This window comes from Pimephales promelas, chromosome 16 (genome assembly GCF_988280905.1).
Source record: "Pimephales promelas chromosome 16, fPimPro1.hap1.1, whole genome shotgun sequence".
Classification (NCBI taxonomy): Eukaryota; Metazoa; Chordata; class Actinopteri; order Cypriniformes; family Leuciscidae; genus Pimephales; species Pimephales promelas.
The window spans coordinates 8508110-8521100 of NC_142784.1; the positions used below are offsets into that span (position 1 = coordinate 8508110).

The 12991-nt window shown below is 38.4% G+C and overlaps 1 protein-coding gene across 2 annotated transcripts in view; it reads left to right on the forward strand.

The window, feature by feature from the left end:
* The window catches only part of dscamb (DS cell adhesion molecule b), a 204371-nt gene that overhangs the window by 148147 nt on the left and 43233 nt on the right, over positions 1 to 12991 (forward strand). For both annotated transcript variants that reach the window (XM_039654250.2, XM_039654251.2), the window contains exons 9-11: positions 2215 to 2493; positions 2641 to 2760; positions 5027 to 5206. In XM_039654250.2, coding sequence (XP_039510184.2) covers positions 2215 to 2493; positions 2641 to 2760; positions 5027 to 5206 — 579 coding nt within the window. The remainder of the gene's footprint in view (positions 1 to 2214; positions 2494 to 2640; positions 2761 to 5026; positions 5207 to 12991) is intronic.

Sequence of the window (12991 nt, forward strand, 5' to 3'; positions counted from 1 at the left end):
GCTGCGGAGGGTTTGGGCCTCAATGGGGCGGCGGAGACCTTAATCTCGCGCACAATCAGACAAGGCACAGAGAAAATTGTGGGTGCTACAGTGTCATTTTCAATTTCATCAGCTTCCCAACATCAGAAGAAATATGAAATCAAAGATGCTTTCACTGCTAAGCAACTAGATCTACCTGAGCAGACTTACCCGATCACCACTCTGCAGAGACGTTATCAGCACCTCCAAGGCTTGCCGTTGCAGGAGTTCCATAAGATCAGACCATTGCTGTTGGTGGGTGCAGACCATTCTCATCTCTTGTGCTCTACGGAATGTGTGAGATTTGGCCCCCCTGGAAGTCCAGTTGCCCTGCACACTTGCTTAGGATGGACGTTGCATGGTCCGACCTCTCTGGTGCAAGAATCCAGTTCTGATACCCGGTGTCTTCTTACTTCGCTTGACAAAGACCAGTTACAGAGGGATGTGGAACGAGTGTGGCAGATCGACATATTTCCATATTCTAAGAATTCTAAAGCTGTTATTAGGTCCAAGCAGGATCAGCAAGCCTTTGAGTGCCTGGAGCAACAAACCGAGCGTCATGAGATTAATGGAATAGAGAGATATGCCACTCCTTTGCTCAGAGTCAAAAATTCCTCCTTATTGCATGAGCCTCCTGCCAAGCCTGCAGTCGAACACGCAAAGCCTGCAGTGAGGCCTTCCGACGAACTACCAAAGCCTTCAGACGAACTGCCCGAGCCTCCAGCAGTCAAACCCGCAAAGCGTCCTGTCAAGCCTGCAGTGAGGCCTTCTGACGAACTGTCCGAGCCCTCCGAACTGTCCGAGCCCTTTGACAAACTACCCGAGCCGCCTGCAGCCGAACCGGCAAAGCCTCCTGCCAAGCCTCCTGTGAAAGCCTGCAGCTGAACCGGCAAAGCCTCCTGTCAAGCCTCCAGTGAAGCCTGCAGCCGAACCTCTGAAGCCTGCAGTGAGGCCTTCCGACGAACTATCCGAGTTTTTTGACGAACTACCGGAGCCATCAAAACCCCTTGGCTACGTGTCATTGAACATCTCGGACACGGATTCGATAACGCCAAATATTCTTCTGATGGGGCGGCGAGACGCGTCCCTTCCACAAGTAATGTATGTTGACTCTGAGCTCTTGACCCATAGGAAGTGGAGACACAGTCAAATCCTTGCTGACAGGTTCTGGGTTAGCTTTATCAAGGATTATCTCCCAAGCCTTCAGTTCCGTCAGAAGTGGACAGCAGATGGTCCCTCTATCTCAACTTCTGTTGTGGTCATCTTGATGGATCCTCAGCTCCCTTGTAGTTCCTGGCCTATAGGGACAGTCTCTAAGGCCCTGCCTAGTCCTGATGGCTGCATTCGAGTGGCTGGGATCGTCATAAATGTTAAATAATTTATCCGTCCAGTTAGCCGATTAATCGTTCTTCCTGCCTTTCCCATTGATCCTACTGTATGAGTGGGATTTCTTAGGACAAATATGTTGTCATATTTGGGGGCGGCTGTTGGAAATCCCAATTAGTCATTGTATTGGGAGACACGCCCACTTCCTTGAGCTTCCTTCACCTGAGGATAATTACCTTACCAATCACCCTCACTAGTGTGTTTCTCTTTGTGCTGACTGTTTGCTCCTCTGCTTGCTGCATGTGTTTGCTGCGTCTATGACTTTGTAAGTTCATTTAAACTTTCTGTATTGATATTAATTTTATAACTGTTGATTTGTTTAAAGATTTTCTTTATGGTGATGTGAAAATATATTTATGTAATTTGTATCAGTAAAGTTAAGTTTGTTTGATTGTAGACACCAGCAATATGCAGCAATTGTAAAGTCATATGAAAGAAATGGGAGAACCAAGAAAGAAAGCAAATGGCAATAAATCAACTGAGAAGTAACTTCTGGATTCATTCCTGTGTTCTAATCGACACACCATTCTGGTAGCACTCATCCTTAACCAGCTAAACACCGAATAATTTACAATACATTTAGAAAATGTTTGTTCTTACCTTTAGTCAGTACAGTAGTGCAATTAAATCCAGTTAACATTTTAAAGTACCGACTGATTGATATTTGTTTTGCCATTTTCAAATTCAACTCGCATCCTTGCATCGTAAAGATAACATTGATATAAATCAATATCGGGTTATTTTACCCCAGTGTACTGCAACAATTGCTGTGTTATATTATAATAGTTTGCATGTGTGTTTCTCTCTCAGTGCCCCCTCTGATCCAACACTCCGACTCTCAGAGCGCTTCCATCGGTCAGCGTGTCTTCATCCCCTGTGTGGTCATATCCGGCGACCTGCCCATGTCTATAACCTGGCACAAAGATGGACGACCAATTAATGCCAGCCTGGGAGTCACCATCGACAACATAGACTTCACCAGCTCATTGCGCATTTCAAACCTGTCGGAGATTCACAACGGCAGTTACACCTGCATCGCCCGCAACGAGGCAGCAGCCGTCGAGCACAGCATACAGCTCATCGTTAAAGGTTTGAGAACACATGGGTTATTCTTAATATTTTCACCAATAATTTGGACGTCTTTTTTCTTTTTTGTTCTAAAAGTCTTTAAACCCTGATCTAAATCAATGTCATTTTATAATAACATCTTTTTTTAATTGTTGTTTTTCTGCTCAGTTCCACCACATTTTGAGGTTCAGCCAAGAGACCAGGACGGCATATATGGGAAGTCGGTGATCCTGAATTGTTCAGCCAAGGGAAACCCAATCCCCACTATAGTATGGAACCACTCCAAAGGTATGCTAGTGTTTGAAATATATAATTATATGCTATTTCCTGTTCACCCTCTGGGGTTGTTCGTTTCAGAGTCACACTCGGGGTATTCGGGTCCAAATGGACCCAAAGGGCGGGATTCATATTAAAAAAAAATATCATATTTTTTTTTTTTTTACTCATTTTTTATAATATTTTTTTCTTTTCTTTTTTGGTGTTTTGAGAAAATTTCAAAAATAAAAAAATATATATAATTAGTATTGATGCAATAATTATGACAAAATTTCCCCCCATTGAACATAATAGAAAAAATATTTTAAAAAATATATATATTTTTTTTTAAAGCTGTATTTCATTTTAGAGTCAAGCCTAGGCCTCATAAAAGCAATTTTTAAAATGAGATGGATGCCATCTGGTGGAAAAACTCATGTTTGTATGTTTGTGTATAAAAGTGTGTTTGTGTGTGTCTGAATGTGTCTGTTTTGCACGCTTAATGTTTTATAGATTCACCCCTTCACTGTTGTGTGCTTTTTTTCAAGATCGTGGCTGATTTGTAGATTTTACGCACAAAAAAAAACTCAGTATTTTCACATTTTTGCCAATTTCCCATTCATTTTCCATGCGGGTCCATTTGGACCCGAACACCCCAAGTGTGACTATTTTTTTTACAACCACTTAGACTACTCACATCCTGTCCCCAATTTTTTTGGGTGTTCAAATACCAAATACAAACAAAGTCACCAAATTTCAGACCATTCCGAGGAAGCTGTGATTTGTAAAAAAATTTTATTTAAATTCTTCGGGTTTGGGCCGAACAACCCCAGAGGGTTAAAAAGGACTCTCTATGGGTAAGAATGCAATGGAATATTCATTAAATAATCTAAAAGCACCCAAAGTTAATATACAGTAAATATTTAATTTTTTAACACCACCTGTTTTCCAGCTATTATTATTCCTAATAATCAACTTTTTACATCATTAGTCATCAAAATCCTCAGTAAATACTGTGGGTGTGTTGATGTTGGCAGGCACTGAGGTGCAGCTTTATTGGAAAAACAACATTTCTTTTTATAAAACACTGCCATTTATGATGATTAAATTTAAATCATTGTATTTTGGGCTGAAGAAATATTACCATAAACATCTGCTGTTCTGGTTTTTGTTTCTCACTAACCCATTGTTTGTTTTTTTGCTGTGAGATCTCAGAGGGAAGGTAGGGTCCTGTAAAGCACACGTTTGGTGTGGTGGACATAATTCCAGTCAGGCTTTGGTAGTAATGTGGTTCAGGGGTTATGTGGACAGGTGGGCCGGGCACAGGTGTATGTTTCCATTGAGGCCATGGCCAGAGAAGCTGGATTACTGGATTAGAATGGGAGCAGGTGACTCGCTCGACCTTGATACCTCCTGAAGGAGAAGGAGCGTTTGAAGCCCTTTCTACACATTGTAGATGAAAGCTCACAAATGGAAATCCATATACACTACAAAAAAGAGGGCTGCGCATTGGGCGAGTGGAGTTCAACAGGGATGAAAGAATAGAGGGCTAGATGGAGTCTATGAGGTTGAAGGGGATAGAAATGCAATGTGGCATTGTGGGTAAAGGAGTACTTTTCTTCTATTTTCGGGCATATTCTCTGAAATCAAATAGATTGCCTGAATAACAGTGTCCTTTAGCATTTACGTGAAATAATAGTCAAAAAAAAAATATTTTTTTTTAAATGGAACTGTTTTGTTTTTTCGTATTTTTCAGTATTATATCTGATATGGCTGATGTATCTCATAGTTCTCATAAATCTCACATTTAACATTACAGGAATAATGTTAACGATCTCTATTGATTTATAACAGGTACAGTATCCTATATACAACATTTAAAGATGTTAAAAAGAGTATATGATGAAAGTGGGTTCCTCTACACACGTTGACAGTCAAGATTATTTGATTTTGTTATGGCTTTGGCAGATTAAGTTGCTCATGTGGTATTATGTTTCATTTCATAACATTGAATCTCACAGTATCCTAATCCTAATCCAGACATGACACAAAACAATTCCCCTCAGATCTCTAAATCCAATAAAGAAATCATCAAATGTAAACTCACAGTATAGCTAGAATTATAATGCTAATGCATTATCAGATGTCCCAGATTGCAGTAATACAATGAAACAGTTGCTGATAGATTATTTAGATGTGATAAAGATGAAGTATTTAGTGTAATATTCTAAATATAAAAGATATCCTACATTTCCTAATATGCAGTGTTTCATTGTTCCTTTTCTGTTTTGTGTCACAGGTGCTGGCGTACCTCAGTTCCAGCCCATCGCCTTGAATTCGGGTTCGCGTATCCAGCTCCTGGAGAAGGGCTCTCTGCTCATTAAACACGTCCTGGAGGAAGATGCTGGATTTTATCTGTGCAAGGTCAGCAATGACGTGGGAGCCGATATCAGCAAGAGCATGTACCTCACCGTTAAAAGTAAGACCCTGTCAAGTGAAGCATGTGTGATGAATGAAATCATGTATGGTGATTGTGATGTATCTAAATGTTTTGTTTGTGTAACTTTTTTGTGGTCTGTGCCACTCTATCTAGGAGAGTGTGTACATGTGTGTGTGTCTGAGCCCGAGGGTCTTCTGCCCTGTTGACTGTTGTGTATACGGTATTGTGCTCCTTGGTGAACTGTTTATTTGTTGCGCAGGCAAAGACTTACATCCCCTCCATTAAACCCACTGCACAGCATTTATGCCCAGTCTGGCATGAGGGAATGACCAAACCAACAGAGCAGTGCCCCTCGTATTCGCATTACGTCACATTCCTTTGGTCTAACCATCACCACCAATTTAAAGGAGTAGTTCACTTTTGAAAAAACTTTTGCTGATAATTTACTCACCCCCATGTCATCCAAGATGTCCATGTCATTCTTTCTTCAGTCGAAAAGAAATTAAGGTTTTTGATGGAAACATTCCAGCATTTTTCTCCATATAATGGACTTCATTGGGAACCAAATGATTCAAGGTCCAAAAGACAGTTTCAGTACAAACTGCAAACTGTTCAAATGGCTTTAAACGATTCCAAACGATGAATACGGGTATTATCAAGTCATTTGGTTCATTCAACGAACGAAATGAACGAATTGACTCTTTGATAAACGAGTTCGAACAGGAGAGTCACGAGCGTGCATCACAGAACAGAGCAAGACGAGCATTTGAGCTTATAAAACTTAAACTTTGTTATTTTTTCTTTTTAAATGAGTGATCGTTTCACTTGATAAGACCCTTATTCATCGTCTGGAATTGTTTAAAGGCCTTTGAACAAGTTTTCAGTTTGCACTGAAAGTGTGTTTTGGACCTTGAACCATTTGGTTCCCATTGAAGTCCATTATATGGAGAAAAATGCTGGAATGTTTTCATCAAAAACCTTAATTTCTTTTCGACTGAAGAAAGAAAGATGTGGACATCTTGGATGACATGGGGGTGAGTAAAGCATCAGCAAAAGTCAAAACTACTCCTTTAAATGAGCAAAATGAACTACTGAAAATTGGAAAATAAATAGAGACATTAGAAAGAATGTTTATGCTGCAAATGAAAATGATTTGGGCAGGAGCTGTTGAGCTTCCTACAATGACAAAAAGCACTATAAAAGGAGTCCACACAACGTTTGCATTTTACGTTTGCCGTCAAAATGTGAGGAGCCCAGGACAGAGCCTTGGGGAACACCAGAATTGAAACATGTTATTTGTCTGCACCTTTAAAATGTAGTATTATTTTGCTGGTGGAATTGTCAAATTGTGCATGAAAACAGTATTCTGAATAGTCTTCGATATGGTTTGCTTGATGACACTGATATTTAAAGGGCGGGATACCAGTAAAATGCAGTAATTTATAAAACAAATGAATGAATTAACCCTACTGAAAAATCCAGCATGAACTAGTATGAATTGGTCCAGGCTGGTTTATGCTGGCAACAGCTGATGTCTAGCAAGGTGTAAGCAAAATTGATGATTTCAATTCTATAAAACACTTATTTTACACAATATTTTACTTTATATTGCGCAGAATTTGAAGAGCTGTATAAATGGTCATGGAAATAGTATCCATGTATTTGTGCTGTTGATATTTTCTATCTTCAGTGATCTGCGATCTGCAAAAGTGGTCAAATATATTTTCTCATTTTCCTTGTTTTTCAGTAAACATGTAATGTTCCTAAAGATTCATTTACTTAAGCAGCACATATTAGAGAAAAAAATTCCCTCCAAAATATAAATCCCGTCATCATTTCTTTTACTTGATAATTCGCTAAGTCAACTAAGTGGTTTAGTGAGGTGGATTCATTAAAAAAAAAACTTAAAAGGACGATTCATTGATAATTCAGAAACTGCTGCTTCTCTCATAAATTCGTATAAATGCATTTTTGCCTGTTCCTCACACAATTAATGTCAATTAATGTCAAAAACATTTTTTCCTTTAAAAAAAAGAGTGGTTCACTTTAAAATCAAAATTAGCCCAAAATGTATGTTTGGCCGGAAGCTAGTTATTTTACTTTATAAAGTTTTAAATATGAATATTTTTTCTTACACAAACTCATCGCTTTGCTTCAAAAAGCCTTATTTATCCATGTGGAGCGCTTTTATGACGGATGGATGCACTTTTTTGAGCTTCAATCTGATGTTTTGAGCTTCAATCTGATCTATTAATATAACTCAGATTTGTGTTCGCTTGAAAGAAGAAAGTCATATATATATATATATATATATACCTAGGATGAGTTGAGGGTAAATCATGGGCTGATTTTCATTTTAAAGTGAACTACTCCTTTAAAGGGATAGTTACCTTTGAAATTAATTTTTGGTATGTTTTATCTTACCTCAAGGGCATCCAAGATGTAGGTGTCTTTGTTTCTACAGTATTTTCAATTTTGATATTTTTAGGTGAAACCGTTCTTGTCAGTGATATATGGAGGTCTATGGTCACCACCTCAAAGAGCATGCACAGAGAAGTCCAAATTAAACATGATTTAATGACTCGTAAATGTAAGTACACATTGATGGCCTAAGACACGAAACGAGCGGTTTGTGTGAGAAAACGAACAGTATTTATATAGTTTTTACCTCTTTAGACAAGAACGGTTTGACCTAAAAATATCAAAATTGAAACTACTGTAGAAACAAAGACACCTACATTTTGGATGCCCTTGAGGTAAGCTAAAACATATCAAAAATTAATTTCAAAGTGAACTATCCCTTTAAGACAAATTGCTTATGAGACACTGCATATAAGTCATATTACCTTACACAATTTAGCTTCTAAAAGAAGTTTATATTCATAATCTACAGTAAATAGTATGCAGATATTGTGCACTGTAGTTGTGTGTGTTGTAGAATATATGTTCGATCACAGTCATTAGGCTTGATAGAGAGTGGGTTTTGCTGTATATTGTCCTCTTCCTCCTCGTGTGGGTCTGGTGGCGCTCCCTCGTCTTCGGTATCAGAGAGAGCACATGCTCAGACTGTGACCAATTGTGCAAGAAAAAGGGGGAATTGCTTCTGCATGGCAGCCTTCTGCACTCCACCAACCATGCACACACACACACACACACATTTGTGCTGCCCCTCCTAGCACAGAATGTACCTCATTCTATTGGCCTGCACAGGGAAGGCTATGTGTGTGTGTGTGTGAGTGTGTAAGAAAAGGGGGTAGATGGCCCATTCAGGCGTGGCAACGTGACGAGGTGGCCTAGTTTCCCAGGGTGCCCCTGTACTGGTGATAAAATGAGGGCTGAAATGGATGATACACACCCAGAGTTGCTGCTGCAGCCTCCGTATTCATACGGCATGATACGCCACACACACTAATCATATTCAACATGGCCATCAAAGTGGAAAACACAAATGGAGTTATCATAGTTAATAGACACCCAGCCGTAAATGCTGGTCCAAATTGCCAAGAATATTTCAATGGTCACTGAAATATTCTGAATGATCTGTGATTGTCATTAGTTCACATTTACGCACTATATAAAAATATATAAATATTTACCCTTTTTTTGGCTCCAAGGTCATTGACTGCTCAGCACTGTAATGAGTCTCTCCATCAAACGATCATCTTTCATGCTTTTTAACCCGAATGCGTCTCTTAACTCCACTTATATGCTTCATTGAACTGACAATAAAGACCATTAAAAGCTACATATGCGCCACGGTCTGACTCCTCGTTTATTTGTGTGTGTGAAGAAATATTACTTGCCTTAATTACCTTCTTGTTTAAATGTAAAGCTTTTCTCGGAAGACGTTTTCGGCCCAGGTTTTAGTAGACCACATGCGCACGCATACACACACACACAATAAGATATATTTTTTTTAAGAATAATGGATTTTTTAATTATGGACTTAGTAAAGGAAGAATAGTTGTATTTTGATGTGTGCGCATGCGTTTACTGTTCACTGTACTAAATGTAGTATGTCCTAACTACAGGAATTTTATTTAAAAAATATATATATATATATTTAAAATGTACTTATGTTTTTATTGTCCCTAAAAAGATGCCAGTTCGTTGTTGTCAGATTCTCTTCGTAGTATTATGAAATATAACACATCTATATAGCACTGTTTCATTAAATAAACATAGGCAAGCAATTTCTGACAAAAATGCATCAAATGTATACCGTTCATTGATGCATTAATACAATGCAAATTTTGTTTTGCATAAAAGCGTGCACAAATGGAAATGTAATTAAAAAATATGAAAAAATATGAGATGGGAGTAAAAATCACATTTAAATGATTTTCACTGTAAAAAATATTTTCAAGATTTGTTGTCACAACATATTTTCTTTTGTCAAATCAAATTTATAATAATTTATTTAGTTGAGATAACTTATTATTTTGAGTTTCTGATGATTAAATGAATCTCCTTCATTGTATTAACTCACTTTTTCCAGTTCAATCAATTTAAAATTTTAAGGCAACCCAGGTTACTTACTTTTTTAAGTTAAACCAACAATATTTTTTTACAGTGTAGTAATCACAACATTTTTTTCTTTTGTCAAATCAACTTTAATTTATTTAGCTCAGATAACATATAATTTTGAGCTTCTGATGATTAAATCATTCTCCTTCATTGTATTAACTCACTTTTTCCAGTTCAATGAACTTAAAATTTTAAGGCAACCAGGTTACTTAATTTTTAAGTTAAACCATCAATATATTTTTTTTACAGTGTTGCCATGTTTGTCAATTTAAACTCAGATGTGCCAATTCTTGATGTGTGAAAATGATTCCTTATTCCCCCTCACAACCATTCTTTCACAATCTGAGTCTGATGAATCTCGGCATTGTCATCCTGGAATATGGCCATGATGTTTCTAAGAAATTAAAAGCTACACACTCCAACAATTTGAGTTAAGAACTATTGCCAAACACACTCACCTAAAGGATTATTAGGAACACCATACTAATACTGTGCACCTTCAGAACTGCCTTATTTCTACGTGGCATTGATTCAACAAGGTGCTGAAAGCATTCTTTAGAAATGTTGGCCCATATTGATAGGATAGCATCTTGCAGTTGATGGAGATTTGTGGGATGCACATCCAGGACACGAAGCTCCCGTTCCACCACATCCCAAAGATGCTCTATCCACAAGTTTCCTACGCCCCATGAGGCCTTGCGTCAAAAGTGGGCGCGACTTCCGGTTGGAAGTAAACAAAGCCTGATTTGACATGCTTGACACTCGTTCACTCAACAGTTGACAGTCATTCAAGTTATAGCGATCCAAACTAACTAATGATGTGGGAACACAACCTCAACGAAATTAAAAAGGGTGAAATAACAGTACCTTTACCCTCCGCAGTAGTTGATTGGGAGTATTATAATAATAATAATCAATATTCAATACTCATCAAGGCATGCCCAGATAGCAAACTGACATTGAATCAACGTGGAAATATGACATCGAAACAACGTTGATCTGACATTGTTTTGCTCATCGAATTAACGTTGAACCAACGTCAGATGCGTCATTCTTTCAAAACTAACGGAAAATCAACTTGAAATCAACGCGTTGTTTCAACGTTATGAAAGCAAACCAATTTTCGATTTCATTTAGCTTTGAAGAATGCCGCGTCTGACGTTGGTTCAACGTTAAATCGATGAGCAAATCAACGTTGTTTCAATGTCATGAGAGACGTCGTTTCCACGTTGATTCAATGTCAGTTTGCTATCTGGGTGGTGACAGACAGTTGTGCGAGCTGACAAACAAAATAAAAAATACACACTTAGTCATTGTGCTTTGGTCGGAGTTTATTCAAAATTATAAATGAATGTGCTTCTTGAATACATTAACTGGCACATTTGGTATTCTGTCAACACAGGCTTTGATCCTGAGTTTAGGTGTAACATCAGTAGTGAACAGCCAATCACATGCTGATAGAGTTTATAGAATATTAAGAATTTAAACAAATGTACACAGAAAGATTCGTCGTCTTTTGGGAGGTGATGGAAACTACAGTCGTTGGCAGGATCAGAGACGGGCTCAGGATCACTCTGATTTCGTTTTCAGCTTATGTTCAAAACAATCACGTTTAAGCCACTGAATTAGTTTAGTCCGGTTATACATACAACCGTGAACAGCACATGTTGTCCCTGAGCTCCGTAACGACATCTCTCATAAAGATTTGCGTCTTTAAATAGTAAAATAATTCTCCGAAAAACAGCAAGCCTCTTCGCTAACTAACACACAAAATACCATTGGAATGCTACTTCCGCCGCCTCACCGGAAGTTTCACCCACTTTATTTTTTACAGGAGCGCCCCTCGGAAACTTGTGGATTGGGTTGAGATCTGGTGACTGTGGGGGCCATTTTAGTACAGTCAACTCATTGTCATGTTCAAGAAAACTAATTTGAAATGATTCGAGCTTTCTGACTTGGTGCATTATCCTGCTGGAAGTAGCCATCAGAGGATGGGGACATGGTGGACATAAAAGGATGGCCAATTGGCACTAAGGAACCTAAAGGGTGCCAAGAAAACATCCCCCACACCATTACACCACCACCACCAGCCTGCACAGTGGTAACAAGGCATGATGGATCCATGTTCTCATTCTGTTTAAGCCAAATTCTGTAACTGAGCAGATTATGAACCGTCTGGCACCAACAATCACGCCACGCTCAAAATTGCTTAAATCACCTTTCTTTCCCATTCTGACATTCATTGGAGTTCAGGAGATTGTCTTGAGCAGGACCACACCCCTAAATGCATTGAGGCAACTGCCATGTGATTGGTTGATTGGATAATTGCATTAATGAGAAATTTAGCAGGTGTTCCTAATAATCCTTTAGGTGAGTGTATAACATGATAGAAACATAAAAATCACATCCAATAACAATCAAGTTTTTTACAATTTTATAAAAAGTTTATAAAAAGTCAAAACAGAAACTTTCTTACTTCAATGGAATGGCTATGAAACACATTCATGTTGTTTGCGAAAAGATAACATAATCCTCGCATGTTGTGAACATCACATATGAAGAGAGATGTTTGTCCTGGTCGGTTTACTGACAGTTAGGTGCTGTTCTACGGCCGCTGGAATGAATAAAAGGAGATTTTGTTTGATGTGCAGTTAATGCTGCCATCAGCGCTCCCGTCTCTCTCTTTATTACAGGAGCCTGTAATATTGCTGGATATTAAAAATATACATCAACTAAGCTGTTATGGGAATACCATTTAGAGCCCCTCTCGCCTGAAGCCCCTCGGCTGCTGACTGGAGGACTTTAAATGAGATTATACGCACTCTCTTGGAGGTGCACAAGGAGAATTTCGAAGACTTTGCCGTATTGTGATTCACGATACGTGATTCGTTATCAATGTCTTCTGCCTCAGCACATGAAATGGACTGGTGAAACTCCTGCATTTATAAGTAAAGACTTAAGTACTTGTTTGTGTGTTGTTCACCACATGTTTAATGGTGGAGTTCCTGGTCTGCCTTTTCCGATTGGTGGATTATGGGTAGTGTTACCATGGAAACAGAACTCACAGTGGCAGTCCACTATGTACCGAGCCCCACGTATGCCAAAAATATTTATATTTTGTCCATGAATTAAGAATTCGTTCTCTTATTTTAGTAAATTGCGACCATGATTTACTAATTCGTTCCCATGTTTTAGTTGTTTTACTAATTAAGAATTATTAATTCTATTGTGCACACTATTTAATAAAACAAGGGAACAAATGATTACACTCATCAGTGTAGCCAATCAGTAAAACTG